The 25531-nt window shown below is 44.8% G+C and overlaps 1 protein-coding gene across 2 annotated transcripts; it reads left to right on the top strand.

Annotated features, from left to right (window-relative positions):
* Nucleotides 1-24520, top strand: TMEM18 (transmembrane protein 18). 2 transcript variants are annotated; one of them, XM_061569163.1, is made up of 5 exons: nt 1-88; nt 22334-22451; nt 23276-23330; nt 23700-23793; nt 23918-24520. In XM_061569163.1, exons 1-5 carry the CDS (start codon nt 74-76, stop codon nt 24014-24016), a joined length of 381 nt encoding a protein of 126 aa, XP_061425147.1. In that variant the 5' UTR covers nt 1-73; the 3' UTR covers nt 24017-24520. The 2 variants fall into 2 exon arrangements, with proteins under 2 accessions (XP_061425147.1, XP_061425146.1); XM_061569162.1 differs by lacking the exon at nt 1-88 and adding an exon at nt 19665-19800.
* Nucleotides 24521-25531: the final 1011 nt, after the last annotated feature.

Below are 25531 nucleotides of genomic sequence, written 5' to 3'. Positions count from 1 at the left end.
GCACAGAGGGAGTCAGTACACACATCACATCCTAAGCAGCAGCCCGGTAAATCAAGACTCGTACGGTACTGCAATGCGACGGATTATGGTAAGCAAAGTGTTCCGAATTCCTCACCTGCAAAGTTTAAACAAAACAATTGTATAACAGGCGACGGGATAGGGTAGTTGTCCTTTCCCATTGCAGGGCGATACAAAGACCAGGAAGTGGGTAATGGTCGGATACTGCACCATAACACCATGGGGCTCTGATCGAAATGCCATTTTAAGAATGCCTCTATCTGCTCTGTCGAAGGGCCATTACCTAAGATGTCACCTGTTAGGTGTGTATATATGATTTCCGTGTTGACGAATGGGTTGAGATTGTCACTTTCAGGGTGTACATATTCTGGATGACTTTTCGTTGTAATTTGCTTTCACTGTATTACACAAACAGCTGTTTTGCAGTTGCATATCCGAAACACCACGATTTATTCCCTCTGGATATGAACACAACAATTAGCTTTGCGATTGCGTTATGAAAGGAAGAGTGCAGATGATGCATGACTATTTCAACTTTGTTTCAGGCTTAATGCTTAAGGAGGATAAAAGGTACAGCGCGGATAGCAAAGGAACAGATGGAGGTTGTGGCTCTGTAGTTTAGACTTTCTAATTGGAATATATTTTGTTAAGATAAACAATAAGCGACTGAAGGTGATATGCATATTTAAAAGGTTGTCTAATCTGACTAACTTTATTGTTTTCCATTCTTAGTTTTCAATCGAATACGATTCGTTTTTTTTTTACTCCTAAAAGCGTAAATTAAAACTTTTTTGAGCTCGCTAGAATTGCCAGCAGCTTTTGAAATAGAGCTGACTTTTTTTTCAGCAAGAGCTGTAGGGTCGGCAAAAACTCACTGTCTACGCCCCTATGCTTCCTATTTGGAATTATCCGCAGTTTTTTCCCCATCCCAAATTGCGGAATGGCTTCCCCTTAACCATTATCTGATGGGGAATCACGTGGGAAATTAATCCGATTATCCGTGGGTGGATCTGCAACTGCTTTTCGCTAGCATGCTCTTCGGGAAATCGAGTCGTGCGCTCGAATATTTTGCAGATAAGTGAAATTCGTCGGCAAATGCCATCCGATCCGTCATTATCCTCGCTTTTGTTTACGGATAGGCGAGGTAAATTTACACGTAAAATCGCGGTAGAGTGTCTGGCCCCCACATCAGCGTGGACCAGAGGCGTGCCTGCTGCAGTTGCTTGTTGTCTAGCGTGCCGCAACCTGCGCTGCTGTGACTTTCACCAAATAAAAACAACGACTACGACATCTTGACAGACACCCAACAGGGGGCCCTTAGCGTGAGATGTGGACCTTCAAATCGTCGCAGGTTTTCCTGCTGCCATCGTTCGACTCGAGCGATCCGTCTTCATTACCGAAGAATGCAAGTTGCCCGCCACCGAGAGAAGAGTGTCACAATGAATGTTTGTTCCCCTTTGTTGGGCACTAAATAGGAATGAGGAAATCTCTCTTTTTGTTTCGAGGCAGCCGCAATATCCATCAATTCACATCGCACCTGAATGCGCCATTATGTTCCGGAGCGCCTTTCAAGCGCCGATCCATCGGCACGAGCGCGGCTGTAACGCGGGGTAACAGGCGGTTGCGTTCGTTGTCTGCTCTTCTCGATCGGCGTGCTCGGTATCGTAGCAAATGTCGCCAAAGAGTGACAACCAAGATACAGGTTCTACTATTCAACTGCCGAGGCTGTCGCGGGTTGTGCTGCGCAGACCTCCGATGCGTTTTGTTGGGTAGAGCCGCGTGCTGTTGGTTGCGATGTCTGACGTTTCGATACCACATACTTTCAGGAACTGTTTGCAAGCGGGTGAAGCAAAATGTCGGGCGTTATATAATTACTGTGATTTCTCTTCTTGGTTCTTTCGGTAAAGTCACGTAGAAGGGAAATGATAAAATAATATAATAAAAATGATTAAAAAAATATATATTTCCTTTCTACGTGACTTTACCGAAAGAACCAAGAAGATGAATCCCTGCAGTCACGAAAGCTTTAAATCTAAATATTGTGATTTCGTTATTGTCAAAACCTGATGAGACTGGATTTTATTTCCAGCAACACGTCATAAAGTGTTTGGCTGCTATAAATATCCACGTAATAAGCCACTTCGTCGAACTATCATTTGTGGCCAGGTCGCTAAGTTGGCTTTAACTTGTAAAAACATTTAGTTTTATAGTTGTTAAGTTGTCAACATTCTGCTTGCTTTTAAACTTTCCGGTTTGCAGAAAAAAAAAAATCAATTGGCATAGTTTCCCACGTGACAACTTGATTTGATGGCTCTGTTGGGTGGTGGAGGGTTTTTGTAAAAAAGTGGCATTGAACCTGCAAGATCTAACTCAAAAGAATAAAATATGATTACTGTGGAACTAATATCGTATACCATTTCACAGTGTCAACATATTGGGATGTTGATTTATATTCTTGTCCGATTCTTATCTGAACCCACCAGGATGGCAGCAAGCTCTGGTCTCCTCCAACCTGCCAGGTCTCTTCATCTTAGCAACATTTGTATGCACTTGGCACTGTGGGTATCGGTGTGCTCACAGCACCGTGCATGTGCAAATGAATACACCCGTTATTGTCAGCTCGCCGTGGTGCCGTTCAAGGGCTTGGCAGTGCAGAGTGTACGACTCAGCTGCGGTTTCTGTGTTTCCTGACAGCAGTGTCTTTGTGCCATCCGTGTGCACTCACACCTCTTAAGTGTTACTTGATGTGTGGCGACTAAAGTTGGGCTGCGTTTGGCGCTCGCACATTCACGGCGTGCCGTTTGTATCTTGGCATCCGCAGCCCCATCCCTCGCCACATCGTCACCTTAAAAACACAGGGGCACTCGAAAAACGAAACGTATCCCAGCGGTCTTGCACAGAGGAGATGGAGCGATGGAATTAATTCGCGTGCGGGTGCTGGGTTGGTGGCTAGGAATGGCCTTCATTCGGCAATGGATTGGTCGTGGCTAATGATGATAATGAGGATTCAGTACTCTCGGTATAGAGGTAATGATACATCGATTCGTATCGATGCTAAGGCTAACGAAATATGCATCGAACGAATGTGTGTTGGAATCGATGGTTGCTTGACGTTTGAACGTTAAAAAAATGTATATGCTGCCGTTACATTCAGGCTCACGAGGTTAATAAAAACCATACAAATGTATGGTTGGCTACGTACGGTGCTAAAATAAGTTCAACATACATACATATGAGGCAGAACAAATAGAGAAATAACACAAACGAAGTAGGGAAAATATTTTTATAAAAAGAATCGATCTGAAATGGAGTGACAGCAGGCCTGAATGGCGACAGTACAGAGACGACCAGGAGGGTGAAGTAATACAACGCGAACTCCTCTCGGGCTGGGACCTGGTGGCCGGGTCGCTCAGAGGTCAGAGAGGCAAGCCAGCACCACGACAATTCTGGGTTGGAATCCGAGTTCCAGCCACACGTGATGAAGCTAGGTTCTCACGTGCAGCAAGGTGAGCGTCTCAGCCAAGTCGAATGACTGCACTAATTAGCCGCGGCGCTCAATTTCATTTTGCCTCTTAATTTGGCTAATTTCCAGTTTCATCAATTTGACCCTCATGCGACGAACATTACTGCAAGCGGCAGGGCTGACGGGAAAGTGCTGCCCCCTACTGTGTGTGGAGCAAAGGTCATTGGAAGGGGTCTCGGAAGGAGCTCCCCAATATCTGCTTCTGTGGGATGTTCCCCCAATTTCAGGTGTGCACCCCCTGTGAGGGAGATCCCAACGGATACCCCGCCTCGTGATATGACGCAGATGGGAACATCTGGATACATTATTTTTTTAAACATTCAGTTTGTTGGGTGGGCGGCAGGGATGTCTCAATGTTTGAGGGCTGCAATTTGTATTTAATGACTGGGCATTGGTATAGCAAAGTCAGAACTTAAGAAACACAATACTAATTTTCCCTGTAATGTAATTGCGTTGAACTTTTATATGTATGCATGTAGAATGTCTGTCGCACCGAACGTATCCAACCGTGCTAATCGGAGGTGTGGCTATGTATGTGAATCGGAGGTTCGGGTCTGTATGTAAACGATAGTGAGAGAAAGCCTTTAAGTGCGCGAGTCTCGGACTAGCATTGCTTGAGGCTTCAGAGGTCTGGTCGCTGTGATTTCGAATCCCCAATATTCCAATGTCCCCTTAAACGAAGAATTGTTTTGAGTTTGCACAGGCATCCAAAATATGTTACATTTTCATTGCCTGGGTAATGGGGAATGAAATGTGCCATCAACATACAAATACGGACGAAACACAATCACGTGTCAAAGTAAATAAAGTAGGCCCAAATTAGAATTGACGTGAACATCAAGTGGATAAAACAAATCTCTTGGGGAAATGCTTGGCATTTATAAAGTTTACAGAGTGAGCATAACATCCCCAGCGATTTGATACTTGGCATCAATTCTATTGAGGCATGACACAATATTAAACTTATCGATTTAATCGGCGTTGAAATGTGGAAATTTCTATTATTCTGACATTTATTTGCAACAATCTGTTCCAGATTTGTATTGAATTATCAATCGTATTAACGGTGTATCTCACGTAAGTGCCTTGGTTAATACGATAGATCCACTGGTATATTTATGGACTTAATCTGCAACCGTACCGCTTCCTAACATTGTGAAGACAATTTTAAAAGATTGACATCAATTTTGCAGTAAAAATTTTATTTTCTGTAATTATCATGTACACCAATGGGTTCTGCTATATTAACGTTTGAAGGTAATGGTGGATTTTTCTACGGAATTACTGAACCTGCCAAAGCACCCATCAATATAAATAGATCCATCACAGTTAGTGGATCGGCAGACTGTGTACGGTGGGTCAAAGTGTGGGTGTGTCAACCTCCTCAAAGATGCCTGGCCATTGTGCAAGAATCGGCCAAGCGACAATCTTTCTCGAGCTTCCTCGCGCCGCGGCCCTTCCGCAAGCAGTCGCGTCGTGGAGGTCTTCGTCGTGGAGGTCGTCGGCGGCCCCTCGGGGTTCGAGGATGACGTCAATCAGGCTGTGTGGTGACTTTCCCCCTAACCGGACGAAAGCCTGCATCCTCGGGATTGATTTACGCGGGGACCCCGGTGAGCGGGGTGGGATCCACACGATATTGACCGGTCAGTGGCTCGATCCAGTGGCATGTCCAAGACGTTGAGACTTACAGCCTCCCGTACCGCCGGTCCCACGGCCGTTGAAGACTTCTTGGATCGCTTCAGGTCTGGAACCTGCCCTTTGACCTTGCCGCTATGGGTGACCCTACCAGGTGCACCAGGCTCCCGACGGCTTCGCTCTCGGGGTCATTGGAACACGCAAATATCTCCACCACGAAAAGGTGGCGATCCTCGCAGAGGCGGCAGTGGCCTAATTGCTGCAGCAGCAGCAGCAGCGCTACACCATCAACCTCGACGCCTCTGCAACTCAATTCACAGCGGCCTAGGAGCTCTGTCGCCTTATCGTGGCACTAAGTGGGCCAAAATTGATTTTAAGTCACACAATTGTGACCAGAAAATGCGCCAAGGTGAATGAATTCGCACAATTATGACCCGAAATTGCGCCCAAGTTAAGGCGACCTAGATTATAATCGGATTTGTCCAATCTACCAGAAGAACAGATTGGGGACACGTTGTGCACAATGACCCGACCTCACGATGAACAATGCTGCCACAGATCTTTCAAACACCCAAAGTGTCAACGTTATTGTAAGTATTAAAAAAAAAACGACTGCTTAGTTTTTTTAGGTCGCGCTGTGCTGCTGGTCTCTCCGATGTGGTCTGGGTTGTACCATCCAGAACGAATCAGAACGTAGTTGAGCGCAGGTTGAGACGTGCAAATGAATAACTTACCGCACGTGACGTGAAACTTCTGAACTTTTCGTTAACACAAAGTTACAGGTGCGGCATTACAAACTTGACGGGTTCCGTTGTTGAATCAGCGGTTCACGGCGATCCTGGTTCCCGTGTGTGCCACACACACAACTACCGGTTCAAGTGTCGCGGTAACCTTTTTAAAAAGGGCGATGCGTGTATACAGCCGTCAAATCTGAGAAACAAACCATTAGAATCGTCGCAACAGACTCGACGAACTCGCTCACACACCACACAACCCTCGGCACCGGGGTCCACAGCTGATGTTCTCACACGGAAGGATGAGGTCTCTAACAGTAGATAGAGCATGCACAGGCCCTGGCGTGGTCTCACAACTAACAGCAGATAGAGAATTCACCACTCCCAGCGTGGTCCGTCTCCCCCGTGGTGGTGGTGGTGGTGGATACAGCACTCAAAACTCTTGATGTCGCCCTACACATGAAAGCAGAAGTGGAGGCCTTGCAGCTATGGATGTCCTCGTGGTTCCTGGTGTGGCCGTGTTGCCGCAACCTCTGAGTCGAGCACTCTCAGCCCCAGGTACAGCGCCGACCTTCTGGGGCAGCACTACATCAGCTTCTTATAGCCGTGGCTGGTGCGCTTATCTTCCTCCTCACCCCGTAGTGTTATTTCTGTTGCTTTTATACCTTACCCAATCCCCCCGCTAATTTGCATACGGTGGAGAGGATCATAACTCACGTGTGCTCCATATCCCACTCTCAAAAACACGCAAAACCAGTCACACCACCAGATACGCACGGGACAAACTCTACGTACGGGGGTGGGATTCTCTTTACAGCTTCACACCGTCCAAGTCTCTCTCCGCAGCGTTCGTACGAATTGCGCAAGGGACTGGAGCAGCTCCCGGCATGTGGAGCGAAACGTCAGACATCATGCCGAAGAGTACGTGGTACACCCCGAAAACACAACGGAATCGAATCTTTGTTTATCCTGGAGGAGTCCGATGAGCTATGCAGCTCTTTTTCACAAATGTCTTGTCGAGTTAAAACGATTGTAAAAATTGCGGGGGGAAATGCATGTTTTAATGAAATTCACAATAAAATTGTTATTTCACATTAAGTTAATCCAGCAATGATGACTGGGTACATTTGCTTTTGTGAAACAGCAGCAACCGGGGACAGCTCGGATACTCATTGTGCATTATAAGGCAACACACAGTGAGGACCTGTTGTGAAAGGGGCTTACTGCTCCAGCTATCATAGCACAGCAAATTGACAATATTTCACTGGAATTACCCAGCCCTCTGCAGCTCTGCGGCTATTAAGGACTGCATGTTGTCTCTCGGTGTGTTGCTTTCTCCCGTCCTGTGCATACCCGTGTGGTATGTGTTTCTAAAAACAAGCGAATGCTCTCTGCAGGATTTTGCATGGGCCATTCTGCAATGAATTACTTGGGCAATACATCAACGGAGGCTGCCAGTGATAAACACGATACAAAGCAAAGGTAAAGGCGCAGCCTGATATTGTCTTACCCACGCCACTATTGTCTTGCCCACGCCACTATTGTGTTGCCCACGCCACTGCTGTTCTAGGGCTTCCCAGTAGAGGGAGGCGCTGGAGAGCCCCTCTCGAGTGTATTTTGGCGTTTACTGTCCAGGATGGCCAAACGTCTTGGAAGAGGAGAGAGTACCCACACTTTACCCCACCACGCGCGGTGCCGATTTACCTTCCGTGGTGTCTCCAATTATTCTGCTGGGTGGGACAGAGGTGGCGGTGGTTTCAAAGAAACAAATGCCCATTGATCGAAATACTACGCCGGGAGATTGAACTGAACGAGTGACCTCGGGGTTGCAAGTCCAAAGTGCTGACCATTGTTACATCATCTCCGATAAAATGAGACGAAGATACGAGAAAATAAAATTTATTTGTGTTAAAAATGTAGATTAAGGCGAGGAAACTGCTTAAGGTATCATCAGAATCGGAATCTTTATTTCGAGTAATCTGTGAAACTCTTTTTTTTACAAATGTCCAATGGGACTACAGCTCAGATTTCACACAGTAGACATGAGCTGTGCTGGGCATGCAAACAATAAATTCACACTGACGCAAAACACTAAAAATGCAATATTCTAGTATAAACATTGGGATAGAAGAAACAACAAAAACCCCTACAAATTTACATTCCATATTCTACTTGCACACTTTGGGCCATCTTTGCTTATCTTGGAATCTCAAGCAGGCATCAGATGGATCTTTGAAGGCGAGATATCCAATGGGAAAGCCCACGTGTAAAAAAATGCCGTGCTTGCATACAACACATCTGCGAGCCAGCTGTTTCATTGCATCGCATTCAAATACCACGTGACAGTTTAATTATCAATGTAAAACAAATCTCGATGTTCAAGAAAAATGCCGATCCTGCTGTGCCAATCTGCCCAGTTCTGGAATTATATTTTTGAAAGTAAAATATCATGCCTCCAAGTACTGCACTAAACCAAGCTCACCCATGCCCAGCTTCTGAAATCTGATATGAGGAGCAACCGTAGTGGTTTGATCATAGTTGACAACACATGCGACAGAGAGAACAACAACATTCACAACTTTGTTTGAGGACGCTGCAGCATCATCTTCAAGTCTTGCTCACTCCAAGGCGGCCACTGGATGAAAACCGTGAACCTCTACAACAAGTGGCGATTGCATGAAGGCCCATCTCACCGCTCTAATACATCCATAGAACGTTTATTTCGTTCGTTCAACAATTGAGCAGATTGGAAAGCCCTATTCAATTGATTGCAACTCATCCGTCCGTTGGAGGATGTTACGGGTTGAGTTTCCCACCTGGCCCATCGGATGAATTTTGTTTTCTGCTGCTGCTGCTGCTGCATTAACCGAGAGCACATTGGCCAGCAGGTGCCACGAAACAGCAGCACCACGTGTGCGGGCAATGAGCTGTGGTGTGTTCAATTACAATAAAGCTTGGGTAATCTCAAAATTCCACCACCAATTTATTGCGTCAGTTCATCCGCTGCATGCGCAATGTTCATGGGTTGTTTTTTTTCTTATACTTTTTACACTTTTCGACTAATGTTGAAGCGCTTATGCGTGCTCTCTGTCCGTCTGGCTCTCTGTCTGTAACATGGGGTAGCGATGACTGTATTAAGGGTGATCCAGTATGAATTAAATATTGGTCTAAATGTTTTATATATGTTTTTTTGTAATAATTATAATAGGCCAAATGATGTGTTGCTATTAGGAACGTGACATAAAAAGTCGGTCAAATTGACCAACGGGTGACCCGATAACCAGTAGAAAATGGATAAGCCTGTTCGACCAAGGCGATGATGTCCCCCCCCGCCCCCCCTAAGACGCCCTTTCGTGTGGCGTCACTGACCTTCTTCTTGGTTCTTTCGGTAAAGTCACGTAGAATGAAAATAATAAAATAAAACATTATAAAAATAATTCTCATTACGTTTCGGCCACAACGCAAGTAGCCGTCCTCAGGTGAAGACCAGGTCTGTCGGGGAGACAGCGCCTGAATGAAAAGAGAGAGAGAATAATGTTATTATGTTTTATTTTATTATTTTATTATTTCCATTCTACGTGACTTTACCGAAAGAACCAAGAAGATGAATCCCTGCAGTTACGAAAGCTTTAAATCGAAATTTAAAGTCACTGACCTTGTGACGTAATCTCATTGTGTGACTCGTAAGGTGACGTCGTCGTCGTCGTCAATTTAATACACTTACCAAGGACACACACATAGTGAGAAAGCGTCACCGGCGTCCATTCAACGGCACAGTCTCCATCCTTGTTTTGTTTGAGATTGGTGAGAGGGAGGGAGGCAGGGTGAGGGTTGTTTGCGAGACGCTGTGAGTTTGTAGAGATTTTTGCGATGGGAGGGAGTTTTGATTCAGTATCGCGTCCACTGGCGCAGTGTCAATTAGCCAGCACAGGATGTGAACGCAGGCAGACAAAGCACACCATTCATATGTGTAAGGCCCGTCACTCATCACTGAAACCTCAATACCTCCTATTTTTTCATGACAACTCCGTACTCTGTATCTGGGAAGAGAAAGTAACTACTATTGCGTGTGCACGTGACCTAATTTGCACGGCATTGTAAACATCAATAGCCATGACAAAAGTGACGTTTGTCAGCTGCCTTCCATTGCAACCACAGCTGATGGCACAGTCGTGTTGAGGGTGGAGTACTGAACCAGTGGTGAGCACACTGCACTATGAATCGAGCCACCTGAGTTGTATCCCTGGCCCCAGCTAACATCAGATGTGAGTGACAACCTCACTACTTTGTTTCACACAACCCGTACTCACCATAATGGAGAAGCATGGCCAAACAACCCCCGTGGCTGAAATGGTACGGGGGACTGAGATCACCCAATCATACGTCAATTGATGTCCTGTGGACATGAAATTGATTTTCTCGTCATTAATCTACATCTTTAAATATGCCTAGCAATTTGGAATGTGTGACCACCATCATCAGCCGTGTGTCTGTCAACTGCCGCGCGAAAGCCTCCACACAGCGTCAACCATCCTTCGCGGTCCTGCGATGCCACAATCCGTGTCACCGCTGCTCTACGCGAGCTGATCATATTGCTCCATCCCTTGTCGCAAGTTCTCTCCATTGGCTGCCATGCTGTCAACAGTCTCGCCCATTTTCCATCATCCCTCCGAGCCACGATGCCTCCAGCCCAAGACCATTTACTTCCGCGAGGATAACAGTGTCTCTGATTTGCACTTTCTCCTCTTCCTGTCTCTCAGTGTCATTCAACTGCTGTCTACTTTCGTATTGCTCTCTTTAATATGTAACCGAAAATTTGACATTAATGTCACGTATGTTATTCTAATTCATATATTTATGAGACAAGTTTGATTAATCATTTATTAATTCCTTACCGCAATTAATGCTTTAATCTCAAAATATGTTTAGCAAAACATTGGTACACCGTGTAAACATATATAACAACAATTAATAATATATATAAATAATTCCGATCTTATCCCTGTTACCTCGGGTAATCTTCAGATTATTCATGATCGTAAACATTTCCTGAGACAGTGCAGGTCACGAATAGGAATATCCATGCATCATCGCACAGTTGTTAATCTTCAAACAATCGACTGAAGCCAACGTTCTAATTCAGGGCATTTAAGAATACTAGCAGTGGCCGAGTGGCTCAGAGGTCAGAGAGCTGAGCTGACATTGCTGAGGCCTGGGTTCATACCCAAGCAGTCACCTGCAATTAAACCGTGTGCTTAACTGTCGTGAGTAGATGATCACTATTTTGGTGACAAATTACTGCACGCAAAACGCATCAAATGAAATTTGGTTCTGCACTTAATTTGTATAGATTCCGGCTCAGAAATTAAAATAACGGTTCGACTGTCATATGACGGACATTGCTGTAATATGTAAGGCCATCTTCACTGTGGTCTGCAAGCCACTTGAAGGAATTCCAGATGTAGCTCTGTAATACCCGCTTCTGTGGGCTGTTCTCTAACCCGTATGAATAATTTGTCTCGTGACATAACGCCAATATTACGATAGGGATAAAATTGCGGGAAAATTACGTGACTTTATTTGTATTGCTATGATGGACTTGGCAGTCTCTGGAAAGGTCGGGCACTTGCGGGCTTGGTTCTAAGAGGGCAGACTCCCACTGGATATCCCCGTGAGCTATGGCTGTGTGGCATATGGTGAAGTGTAGGAGCAGGGCAGAGTGGTACAGAAATCACCTTCACGTGGTCCCATTAACCATCTGGCAATGGCAGTGATCACACTTGGCTTCGGGCCTCCGCCAAAAACAAAATATGTGAATTCATTAATAGATTACCTGGAGACACATATTTAAATAATTATCTTATTAAATTCATACATATGTTGTCATTGCTTCCCCCTGCCCCACTTCTTTACGAACCCCATGAGGGATGATGATATGAGTCTCTCCTGGCCAGAATTTATTCCGCATAATTGGGAGGTCTGCTGAGTTCTAAGTGTTATACATGAGGCTACACAGTGGTGGGCAGCAACAGGGCAATTCAGCGACATCCATGGTTGTTCTGTACTTCTATGCCCCCCCCCCCCCACATCTACCCTCGCTGCCTTAATCAAGCCGTAGTGACCAGCCTGGTGAAGCATGGTCAAATAACCCTCACTACTCGCATCCAGCCGTCGATTGACAGATGTATGTGCATGGGGGCTGTGCGGTGGAAAGGTGGCCGGGAGATGGTGGTGCTGAGCATCGCCCCTTCATAGTCGTTGGGGTTTCTCCAGGTACTGCCGATTGTCTCGCACGTGGCAAAAACACCGATTCGTGGCATTGGTCAAACATCACAATGCAGAATGTTCTCATGAAAGGGTTTTGAGAACCAGTAAGGGTACATTATTCTTCGGTGAATAATTGACAAATTATGGACATTACCTTAAAAAGGTTTGGTCAGACAGAATCAACATGCACATTGTGTTTTGGATGTTATTAAGTGCAGCTATAGTAATGGCACGCAATTTAGATATATGTTTTTTCTCGTCGTGTAGTTAAGTAAAGAAATATAACCCACCCCCGTATATCATAACTCGCGGTGTCGACATGCGGGGATTAAGGACGCCAGGATGAATCGTGTGCTACTAATTCACACAAACAGCTGTACTAATTCACACAAACAGCTGCACTAATTCACACCAACAGCTGTACTAAAAAAAGAGAGACCCAAATTTAAATGCATGTGGTTATATGTGGAATTTTCAGCCGCCGTTTCCACCTTGTCAGATTGCGTGCGATTGCCAGAGACAGTGAACCCTAGGTAGGCGATTAAAATAAATGTATGAGGGGTGGTGGGACGAGGACTGTTGCACAAATTTGGAATTATCGCAGTCGGATTTTTTAAGTAAAAACACAATCATGCGAGATTGTTTTTTGCGTGCATTTTTTTTGTTGCACGCGGTGGATAGATCCACGTGTTGTTGTTGTAGTAGTATCTCCAGACAAAGAGTTAGCCAGAAATGACGTTAGGTTGCAACACTCGCAAGCGAAACGAAATTATGCCCAACATCAATTTCACACCCTGCCAGACACAAATCGTAGATGGCAATGTACTTGGACTAATGCAGTCAAACAGTGAAGTTGGGTGTTAAGGACTAATTGATATTTGCACTTAATTACCAATGGTTAATTGAAATTAGTTTATAAAATAAAGTTGTTACGGGGGAAAAAACTCGACGTTAAATATATTTTAATCATTTTCTCAGTGATATATGCTTCATTTTGACAGTTAGTCAAAGCAGTTCCTAAAACGGGCAATATTTAGGTGCAGTGGCAGGCAAATAGAGGCCACTGATCTCTAATAAGACAAGAGCATCACGATTGCTGCTAATTTCCTTGGAGACCCTTGAGTAGCAATTAACCACAAACTCAATTACAGCAGCAGAATCGTAAGGCCAGCGGAGCTGCTTTACCACCTCCAATGCACTCGTACAGTTGCAAGCAGCATCCAGCACAAGAATCGTACATTTATGAAATGCAAACTCTTTTTTATATTGTAAGATATGCCTTAACATTGATGATTAAAATTCTTGGTGCGCGTGTGTATGTGCATGTGTGCGCATGCACTTGTCCCAAAAGTCTACCATGTCTATGCGGGGGATTTTTGTCTTCTGTGTGCACAAGCCTATCTGCTGATTTATGTGTACAGCCCTTTGCTAATCCACTGCTGGATGAGCCACCCCCCTCGCCGTGAGTGTAATCACGCTGGTCAGTCAGGTTGGTGAGTGAGTCGAGCAAAAATGTGGGGAGTGTTGAATTACGTCGCAGCCCCGAAGTAACCTGTAACACCTGTAATGCATGGCGGGCACCCATCCACGAAATATCCAGGCTCAACGCTGCTTAGCTTCTGAGATCTGACGCTATTGGGCGCATTCCGGGAGCTTTGGTCAAAGGCTGCTGGTTTATATGCTGTCTACTATGTTGTAAAAGTTTAATGCTACACAGCACCATTAAACGGCATAAAATTAAACATCTAAAAATGATGCTGCCGAGAGGAGAATCTGGCTCCCCGGCACCATTTGCTGATGTCTCGCTGTGCCGTTAATGGACAACGTAAAAGTGTCATCTCGCGAGCTAATGCGCGAAGCAGAAACGCGAGCAATACTCAGTTCGTCTCTCTTTCTTACAACTTTTTTTTCTAATCAATTTAACAACACAGAGTATTTTAATTAATGTTAATTGAAACAGGTCCAATGCCGATGATGATGCTTAATGCCAGCAACACATATGTGGAGAGGAGCCGATAATGGCTTCGAGCTCAAGAATACAAATTGCATTAATTACAGCGGGGGGGTTGTGCTCTGCTGCCTTGTAGCCGTGGAACTCGTCCAGGCAATTTGCTAGGCCAAATTTTTCCAGTGCCCCGAACACCAATGGAGCAGATGGCGGCTTGGCTGGTTTCCCTAAAATGTATTAATGCACTTATTAATAAGGCCTCACTCTGGATGACGATGCATCATAGGAGGAATAAGGAATTTCATGTTGTTTTAATTAATGTGCCAATCATGTTTGTACAATATATCAATGATTACATTTGCCGTCTCTGTCCACCTAGAAACATAAATGGGTACACAGAGAGTTAGTGTATCGGCAGGTTGCAAGTGGTGGGGTATAGTGTGGGTTCTCCCACCTCTTTAAAAGTTGTCTGCTCGGCGTGGAAGAGTAGGCCAAAATAGCCTCGAGAGGGGCTCCCTAGAGCACCTTCTCGTGGAGTCCCTACTGCCAGCAGTGGTATGAGCAAACAATTGCAGGACTGCACCTTTATCTTTTAACAAAACATTAATTGGACGGCTGCCGAGTGAGCAAGCAAAGCACAAGGCAGTGAATGGGATCGGGAATTGTATTTACGTGGCAATCATGTTCATTTATTTCGCATACAGTATTTAGATGACGGCTACACCATATGATGATGACCACGCGTGGTATCCCCATAGATCATTGTGTTGGAAAATAAATTACCACGCTGCATAAACAGAATTTCATTACTCTTAGGTTTTTTCGGTAAAGTCACGTAGGTAAAAATAAATAATAAATATTAATAATAGAAATAATAATATAAATAAAATATTATATTATTGTTTATATTATTTTTAATTTCTTTTTTATGTTTTACCTACGTGACTTTACCGAAAAAAACCTAAGAGTATGAATCCTTGCAGTCACGAAAGCTTCAAATCTAGAAGTATTTAATTACTCACATCCTTTAACCGATACCCTGCTGAGTGAAGGCCTCCCCCGGAGCTGTGTAGGTGTGTGGGGATTGTTTGACCATACTTCACCACACTGGTCAGTGTGGGGGTTGGTCTCGAGTCCTCAGATTCATAGCACAGTGCACTCACCACTGCGCCACCACTACACCCAACAAGTGCTGGAGTTTATTCACCGATTTGAAACACCAGTTATGTAACTATTTGCGTGTGATAAATAATTTCTCACACTCGGTGAAGATAGCTGAACAATTATCTTCGAGATGTAACATCGACACGCATGTACACTTGTTGCTTTGGCATTGGAGGAGACGTTTGGATATGACTGACTAAATGCTGTCGAGAAATGATTGGCTTGGAAATTAAAGGTCAACTGATGCGTCTGTGTTGCTGAGAGAGCCAGGTTTTAAAATTGTGTAAGCACAATTAGTCCCGGGACACGGGGAGATGGGGGGATACTCCACGTGTGTTCACCACCTGGGGATGCAACACTTTGCAGTGTTTTTTTTATATTCTGCATAGGCTGGGCAAGCGTAACTCTTCATATGGTACGTTCATAATATAATTATCTTTTATTGGGCTACACGAAAGCGTTCAGGATAATAATTTTCATTTGGAGGGCACGTAATTCATCGGCGTCTCAAAGCGCCTTACGTCGCATTTCGTCTCCACCATCCCAAGGCCTCCAAGTGGCCACTGTCTCCGCACGACGCAAGACGAACACGAAACCAGCGTGCAAATGGGAACAATGTTCAGTCGGGACACGCGAGAGACGTCGCTATGTCGTTTGTTTTTTCCCCCAACCAAGTAATATTTGAGTAATTTTTCAAATGTGGCGAATTCTGACCATGACGAGGGCACACAACAGTCTTCTCTCTTTCAAATTCCTTCACGGTCTCTTTCACGTCCGCTGCGAAGAAAACGCGTATTTTATAGTCGATGGATATTTTTTAATTAGCGTTCACCGGGGCTGCCGCGTCTTCGAAACCGCGAAACTCTCCAATACCACGAGCCCCACTGCGAACACGATGCCCCCCCCCCCTATAGGTGCTACCAATGTGTGATCTCGTCCGTGGGACTAATTGGGCGCGCTGTTGTGGACGGGGGGGTGGGGGGCTGGATGAAAGTGCAGTGCGAGGGGGTCATTCCTTGGTTCGTGTTGCTCAGGCGAGGGAGATATTGAACGGCAATGAGCAGCAGTAGCACGGAGCGATCGCTTCGTGCTGTGAGGTTACACGCGCTGGCGAGAACACCGATTAATCACTGTCTTCTCACGGAGGCGTCTGCATGAGCACGTGGTCTATACGGTGTGGTTGAAAACATATTTTAAAGTATGCAGCAGCGTCTGTGCTGTATAATGCTGTCATTCTTAATTTAGACACACTGCAGTGACGGAACATTGCCTAAATGTTGACGCACGGAGGCTGATGTCTTCTCAGAGAACAACGCTGACTCGTTGGCTGAGATATATGATGCAGAACATTCATTGGAACCTATTGCTCTGTTGTTATTGCATGTCTTGGTGTCAATCGCGAGGGATTCATGACACCATCTGGTCCGCGAACCCAGAAAATGATGCAGGTTACCATTGGTACAGGAGCGTTTCTTTTTAGGTGTGGGTGTCTGTTCGCTTCCATTCCCGCTGTAAGACTGCCCCCTGTCGGTTCAAGTCATCGTTAGTACGCTGTTGCAGGTGCAGAAAAACAGAGAGTATACTGGGATGCTATGAGCTCAGTTCCAGAATAACGACCTCAACCGAGATCCAGACATCGCCCCTCCTGCCTTTGGTATTCGTCCTCCTCCTCGAGGACGCTGGTTTTAACCATCAACCGCATCAGAACATCAAGAGGCCAGCACCTCCGATTGGCATGGTTGTCTACGTACGGTGCGAAAGAAGTTCAACATAGATACAATGCGCACTTCGCCTTCGTGAATGCAAATGTAAAGGCAAGCCACTGCAGTGCGACTGCGGCCACACATCCCACAATATTGATCATACAGTAGTAAACTATAGTCTGCGTTCCTTAAGCGTAGGGTGAACGGCTAAACTCCACGAACTCTCCTCTCGTCGTGGAAAGCAGACCTCGACTTTAGCGTTCAGCCCATGAACTCGTTGCTGCCATCAAATGCAAACAAAGAATAGACCCCGAAGTTTTGGTAATTAATCGCAGTTGGAATTTTGATGGTCCAGATGTCTCATGACAACCAAGTAATTGACCTCTTAACATTTGCATGTCCTTTGCATATTAATGTTGGTTTTTTTAAATAAACTTTACTTTTAAAAAAAAGTTTTAGAGAATGAAATGGGGGTCACAAGACATCTGGACCACCCTGTACATCCCAAAGGGAATGGAACGCGTTCGCGAGGAATCGGCAAACGAGGAAGATGGAGCGACGAAATCACTTCGTGTTTCGGGTGTTGAGTGGATTTGGTTGGGGAGGCATTCATCCAGCAGTGGATTGACCATGGCTGAGCATGATGGTGCCTGTGTGTAGTTTGGGCGTGGTGCTGGACACAGACACCCACGTGTGCTGTGACGACCTTCACAGGTGCTCGCGAACAGCACTTGCCCCAAAAGTATGGGAAGGTTACACGGGGGATCTTTGTAGGTCATCGAGTTCCGGCACGTGGCGATTCATCGATGAGAACAGAGTTGCCACGATTGGTGGATTTGTCGATTTAATCAGCCGGGAGCGAATCGCTTACAGCTGGGATATCCGGAACATAGAAGTGCTGTACTACAGACACACAAAAAGTAGTCGCTTACAGCTTCTAATCGATTCCTAATTCATGTTGTATTCACATCGCGTAGGTAGAAAGTGTGTCGTCCACCCTTCTCCACCCGTCACAGCCAATTAATAAAGCATCCACGTGAACATAGGGGCCGTCCATAAATGACGTCACGCACATAGGGGGGGGGGGTCAGACATTTGTGACGATGTGTGACGAGGGGGGGGGGAATGTGACGTCACATCAAAATGAGCAACTTTAAATAAATATATAATTATTATAACAACACTCCTACAACATCAGAGTGCAGCGCCACATTAAATACGCACTACAATGACAATAGTTTAAAGCGATTTGAAGCATGTTTTTTTTTTGGGGGGGGGGGGCAGAGTTTTGTGACGTCATATTTGAGGGGGGTCTAACTTTTTGTGACGCCGTGTGACGAGGGGGGGGGGCAAAAATCGTCAAAAATCGCGTGACGTCATTTATGGACGGTCCCATACGCGCAAATGTTTCACTACTCAAGCACCACGTGCGTGCTGGAGCCCAACAGAGCGGTGTGTCGGGTAGAGGAGGGTGTACGACACACGGGGCGCTACTGTGGCCTCGTTGTTAGCAACCTCGCCCGGTGTACAAGGAGGTCGTGGGTTCCATCCCGACCCTGACGCCTGCTGCTGTGTATTTGGACTTTGCGTGTCTCTCTCATCATCATCATGGTGGCTAGGAGATGTTAGCAACCTCGCCTGGTGTACAGGAGGTCGTGGGTTCCATCCCGACCCTGAAGCCTGCTGCTGCTGCTGTATATATGAACTATGCGTGTCTCTCATCATCATCACGGTGGCTATGAGATGTTAACAACTTCGCTGGTGTACAGGAGGTCGTGGGTTCCACCCCGATCATGATGCCTGCTGCTGCTGCTGCTGTATATTTGGACTTTGCGTGTCTCTCATCATCATCACGGTGGCTATGAGATGTTAACAACTTCGCTGGTGTACAGGAGGTCGTGGGTTCCACCCCGACCCTGAAGCCTGCTGCTGCTGCTGTATATATGAACTATGCGTGTCTCTCATCATCATCACGGTGGCTATGAGATGTTAACAACTTCGCTGGTGTACAGGAGGTCGTGGGTTCCACCCCGATCATGATGCCTGCTGCTGCTGCTGCTGTATATTTGGACTTTGCGTGTCTCTCATCATCATCACGGTGGCTATGAGATGTTAACAACTTCGCTGGTGTACAGGAGGTCGTGGGTTCCACCCCGATCATGATGCCTGCTGCTGCTGCTGCTGTATATTTGGACTTTGCGTGTCTCTCATCATCATCACGGTGGCTATGAGATGTTAACAACTTCGCTGGTGTACAGGAGGTCGTGGGTTCCACCCCGATCATGATGCCTGCTGCTGCTGCTGTATATTTGGACTTTGCGTGTCTCTCTCTCTGGGTCCTCCGGTTTTTCCCTTCCACATTTAGAATCAACATCACGCGTTTGGAGCGTCTGGCTTGTTCTGCATTTCCACTTGACGATAAGCTATCGTTGTATGATAGACAGGTCGCTTCTGAAAAAAAATAACGTTCAGTTGGGCCTCCTTATCTGGTAAAATGAAATACAAATTGTTAATTTGAGTTAAGCGATGTGAGCCAAAATGGGTCAAAGCGTTCATCTCCCCACGGCATCGGGCATCACCACAGAGCGACACGAGAATCGATTCCTTACACGCTTCTTTAAAAATTACCTGTAATCGATTCCCACAATAAAGTCTTAACGAACGAATCGAATGAGCGATTCGCGTTGGTCTCAAAATCGAGGAATCGATTCCGTGCCTGCTCGCCAAAGCGACATGAACCTCTCGGCCGGGCCCTTCGATGCGATCAGCGGCGTCCAAATTACGGGGCTGTGGAGCTTCCTCTACTCGGTGGGGGTCCCTCGGGGGGTCACAGCTCCCTGTTGGTGGGGGGCCTAATCCCTTTTGTTGGTGGGGGGCCTGGCTGAGAGCTGGGGTGGTTTCACTTGTGTCGTGTGTTAGGCCTCACACACCAGGCCCCTAGGAGGCTTACTGAGTCTAGATTTGAAGCTTTCGTGACTGCAAGGATTCATACTCTTGGGTTTTATTTCGGTAAAGTCACGTAGGTAAAAAAAATAGAAATAAAAAATGATAATAGAAATATAATAATAAATCAATTAAATCACGACGTTTCGGAGGCAACACAAGTCTCCGTCTTCAGGTGGGACCGTCACAGCTAAATTTACTGTATTTATCTTTTTTACCTACGTGACTTTACCGACAAAACCTAAGAATATGGAGACTTATGAGTCTGTTGCGAGCGCTGCGCGTCCACTCTTGGCGATGTTGATGTTGTGATTCGTGTAATCGCAGAGAAGCTGTCACCGCCCGGTCAGGGGCTCTCCCAACGCGCGTGCCACGTGTGTTCGTTTTCACCATACTTCACCACGCGGGTCAATGCGTGGTGCGGGGGCTGTGAAGTTGTGGTGTTGATAAAATACAGAACATACGGTGATGTTTCCTGTACCTTGCCCACGGCGTCCCTCGGCAAGCCTGTTCCACCTGTTTTATGCATATTACAAATGACGTGTGCCACCCAACGCATCTGTCAAACATTAAACTATTTTTATCATTTTGACTGAAAGCTTTCGTGACTGCAGGAATTCATATTGTTTGGGTCTTTCGGTAAAGTCACGTAGATAGGTTCCAAGCAAGGCCGTAATTCAAATATGCTCAATGTCCCCCCAATATATTGGTATAAAATAGATTTGGTCCCCCCCAATGTTGACTCCATGGCTACGGCCTTGGTTCCAATAAACAAAAAAACTACGACCGCTTGTGTTGCGATCGAAACGTAGTTTTGGGTTATTTCTTTGAACCTATCTACGTGACTTTACCGAAAGACCCAAACGAATATGTTTATGATGATAATTGGTTTTTTACCCTTTTATCTGGCAACAAAACTGACACCTTTTTTTACAATGAGTCATGTTTGCATAGACCACAATACCTGCAGTCATAATGCAAACAAAAAACACAACTGATGTATGCACTGTCCTTGAAGTTGATTGATCCACACCCGAGACAGCTTTTCTTAGAGCCTAGTCTCACATGGTGTTGGACCATCTGGTAAAAAAGGTGTCCGTTTTGTTGCCAGATAAAAGGGTAAAAAAACAATTATAATTTTTTACTGCCAAATTAGGTTTCCAATGATGTTTATGATCAGCGGATTCGCCCACCCGAACACGATCCAGGATCTAGCTTCCAAGGTCGTGTTGATACAAATCGCAACAATTACGATTTGTAATTGTGTGTGTGTGGTGGTGTGATGCTGTTGGCCAGCATGTTTAATACAGGATTGTTGTCTGTTTGATGCCCCTCCTAACACGTGCTGTATAAGGTATTGTGTTTATACTGTACTTAAAAGCACCTGCATATGCATTTTCTCGGATGTTCTTAACGCTTCATAATATAGTGTGTATATAGCGCATAGACGCGACTGAATCTCGGGACGTACCAAACGGGATCTATTTGTTATAGAGCGTGCAAGCTTAGGTTTAAATAATTAATATTTAAAAATACTTTTTTTAGACACGCTTTAATGAAATGTACCGTACTCGTAATGGCAGAACTCCAGGAAGTGGCCCCGAGGCTTGCCCATAACGTAAGCAACCGTGGTGATTTACAGCCAACGTTAGTTGAGCGTGGACAATTAGACCCAAGCCGAAACATAACATATAAAACTGAATGTTTAAAAATATTTTTCATGATAGAATGTAGTATTGCGATCAGTATGACATAAGTATACCAAGTTTTCAGTCGATACCACATTGGGAAGTGGGTTAAAATTGAGTTATAAGATTTGAGGATACGACAACATAAACAACAACAGTGAGTTAAATAAAAGCGCGTAGAATCAAAAGGTTTTGAGCCAGGACTTGGAACAGGGTTAGGGGAGTCGACAGCATAGAGGCCTGGTCGAAAAATAGTTTCCAGTCAGATTGGTGCCAATGTTTGTGATCCATGTCATCGTGGGCAGAATGCCTCCTTTAAAGTGTCTTGTTAATGTTGACCAAATGTATATCGTTATATGGAAGTGGTGGAAAGGAACAGTCATGTATTGTGCCGGTACCAAACCTTGGATCAATTATAGCCCTTAATTCGTTATGAATTGCGTTTGCGATGTACATAATTGTAATTTCAGCTTACAGTGCTATTGGGATTTTATTAGAATTGACCACAGGTCGGGCTTTACAATTTTATATTAATACGGTTTTTTTTACATGATTAGAGCCCATTGAGACATCTTTTGCAATTGAGTTTGAGGTTCAAAACGAAAGCTGTCTGCATACAATGCTCGGCGTTGACGTTCGTAAACAATTTCAAATAATCTTGCGTGCTATATACTGCAGGGTCATAGTTTGTTCCCTCTCCTTTTGCAAAGATCGATTGGACTGAATCATGGCTGTGGGGTCTGATCGCCTTCCATGGCCTCTGTCTTCTGGTGACGTACCTTACACGAAAACTTCAAACTGCTCAAATCGTGTATTTTTTTCTGCTATGTAAGTTGACACTGCACCAACTTTATTGTGGCTATGCAGACACACACATACATCTTACATGCGCATCTCACAATGTGTATGCTGATGTTTTCTGTACAGCATCCACCAAATTCCATACGAACTCAGTTCTGTATCCCAGCACTGCCATGTATCTATGCTCCCTGGGGTATTAAGACGACTGTGCACAGTGTCCACATGACACACATTCTATAAATGATTGTGTTTTTGTCTTTAGGGCAGGTATGTCCCCCAGCCTGGGCTGTGTAGGCCAACATCATGTGCTGGTTTGGTAGGTGTGTATCGGCTGCTGCACATGGATAAGTAATTAATTTAGAAGAATGACGACTTATCCTTCAATGCGTTTTAATGTGACATTTGTCAGCTGCTGGTTGTTGACCCTCCTTGGTCGGGTCTGGTGCTGACTGGCTGGTCACTACATAATATAGCTTGTTGACGGCTGCTGTAAGGAAAACTAGGTCTCCGACACACTCCTATCTTGTGTTGTGCCGAAGGAGGCATTTCTCTATCCTTTTTGTTAAACTTCTGATGCACCACTGGACGCCTTTTGCCTGTGCAGCATCATATCGTGTCTTTGTTATGTTCAGGGAAAGAGTATATGGTGAAGGTCACGTGGGGGCTCTGTAGTGATCATCTGTCCAGGCAGTGTAAGGGTTTTGGTTGGTTTCTTACGGTGCTGAGATAGGGAGCCTAGTTTGTACGGAATGGAGTGTTGATTGCTGCCTACAGAAACCAAGTTCGACGTCGGAATACTACACACAAGGCATTGTTTTTAATGATTGTGTAACAATGTCCATTTGTTGCAGTGCTGTTGACGTACTCTGCAGAGTACATCAATGAAGTAGCAGCAATGAACTGGAGGTTTGTATGCAAATCCAAACCTTTGTTGATGCAAATAGTGTGGAGGTACTCTGATTGCAAATGAAAGGAATCCATTTCAGTAGTGTATTTTGCTTAACTGTTTAAAAACTTGAACACTGTCTCATGCATGAATTATGAAGAGTAAGAAACAACTGGTATAATATTATTTCAGGAATAAAATGAATACCCCCATTGAAAATGTTGAATATAATTGTTTATTGATCATATAGCAGTTCAACCAAAGTGTGCATGAGCCCTGCGAGAGTAAAATACGATAGTCGACACTGCCACTAATACTTGCATTGCATATTATACCAAATTAAGTATTCATGATAAACTGGTTGATGTGTGTGTGTGTCTTCCTCCCAGGTCATTTGCAAAGTACCAGTATTTTGATTCTCAGGGGTTGTTTATCTCTGTTGTTTTCTCCACTCCATTGCTACTAAATGCGATGATTATTGTGGTAAGGAGTAACACGCATTGTTATGCAAATTGCCATTGTGAATGAATATCTCAAGGTTTAAATAATTTAAGTGGAAATTCCATCGCAAACACTAAATGTCTTGATGGTTTCTGTGCACATCTAGGTGATGTGGATTTGCCAAATGTCCAGTGTGATGGCAAAACTCAAGGCAGAAAAGATTAAGAAGCAACTCGAGAAGGAGAAAAATAAAAAGAAAGATTGATGCTCAAGTCGAATGAAAGAATGACCTTTATGTTCATGACTCACTACTGTGCACCACCTCCCGTGTGCTGTGTTGAGCACTTTTCCATGGCGACATTTATTTTTTCTCCTTTGATTAAAAGAGTGTAAAATAGTTCTGTAGTGGCATTCTCCAAGAGTAAGGTTTTAACTGAAAATATGTTATTTTATTTGGCTCTAAAAAAGGGAGCATTTGTAAATGTGTCATTTATGGTGGTAATTGTTATGAATGGTAGTTGGTTAAAAAAATCAGTTTTCTTACAGAGCGTTTCATCATTGTCTCGTTAAATATTCTGTAAAGTGTATTTCTGTACTTTTGATAAGGTTTTTTTTCTCCAAATGTTTTCTGTTTTTTTTTCTCATTGAAGGGTCGGGGCCACATGTTTAAACATGCATTAGCATAATGCCATTTCCATATTTTTCAATCTCAGCGTTGTCGACTGTTTATCATTTTCATTAAAGTTATGTTGTACATACATCAAATATATTACATTTGAATGTGACTTGTGTGGATTCCTACCTTTGGTCTCTAATTAATGAAAAGTATCGCAGATTTGCCCCAAACTACTGCAAATTTACCACAAGCGACTGTATTGCAAACCAACCACAAAGGGTCCCCACTATGCTATGCCCCCCCCCCCCCATCTCACGAACTCTTCCCGAGCTACCCCCTATCACAGGGAAGGGTGAAAGGGGGGCAGTTTGGAGATATGTCTGATAGTTGGGGAGGGAGGAGCCTTTGCGTTAAGTTTGTGGTAATACATTTGCGGCAATTGTGACCGTTTCCTTTAATCAAGGGTCGCGTCCCCTTCATGCGCACTGATGGCCCTTGTGCCTCAGCAGGGAGGGCCTGGATTCGATTCCCGACTTGGGTGCCTTTCCCTGTCGAGTTTGATTGTTCTCCCCGTGTCCTGGATGGATTTATTTTGGGTTATCAAGTTTCTTCCCGTAGCTGTAAACAATTGATAAACGTGACTGGTGATAGCCAAACACGCCAGTGCTTGACAATTTATTAAATTGGGATTACAAAGAGCGTCATTGCGCCCTGCTGCAAAAACTTTACAGGACTCTCCTGAAAAAAGTATATTTAGACTCGGTGATGCTCTCCTGGGTAAACAATTGGAATTTAAATAACGAGAATGTCGGCGGCCTGTGGCAACCTGATTGTAGCTCCTGCGGAGGGCTTCTCGATGCTTCGCGTCTCACCCCCACTGATGTCCTCTCTCCCCATGTGTGCAGATACTACTGACTTGTGTGTCAGTAGATACTAGTCACGAGTTAGGTATGGTGTGTAATATAGTCAGTAGATACTACTGACTTGTGTGTCAGTAGATACTTGTCACTAGTTATGTATGGTGTGTAATATATAGAGTAGATACTACTGACGTGTGTGTAGGTTGTGTAATATATACATAGTAGATACTGCTGACTAGTATGTGTAAGATGTGTAAGAATAGTCAGGAGATACTACTAACTCAGTAGATACGACTGACTTGCA

Source organism: Lethenteron reissneri, chromosome 42 (assembly GCF_015708825.2).
Source record: "Lethenteron reissneri isolate LAM-NWPU_2019-01 chromosome 42, ASM1570882v1, whole genome shotgun sequence".
NCBI lineage: Eukaryota > Metazoa > Chordata > Hyperoartia > Petromyzontiformes > Petromyzontidae > Lethenteron > Lethenteron reissneri.
This window is presented reverse-complemented; position numbering and strand designations above follow the sequence as displayed.

Bases quoted from the DNA above. Each gene is read 5' to 3' on its own strand.
- TMEM18 (XM_061569162.1), top strand. From the start codon at position 19,726: ATGAACCTCTCGGCCGGGCCCTTCGATGCGATCAGCGGCGTCCAAATT. The intron at 19,801-22,333 runs GTGGGGGTCCCT...CCTTTTGCAAAG, and splicing joins TGTGGAGCTTCCTCTACTCG to ATCGATTGGACTGAATCATG. The intron at 23,794-23,917 runs GTAAGGAGTAAC...GTGCACATCTAG, and splicing joins TAAATGCGATGATTATTGTG to GTGATGTGGATTTGCCAAAT.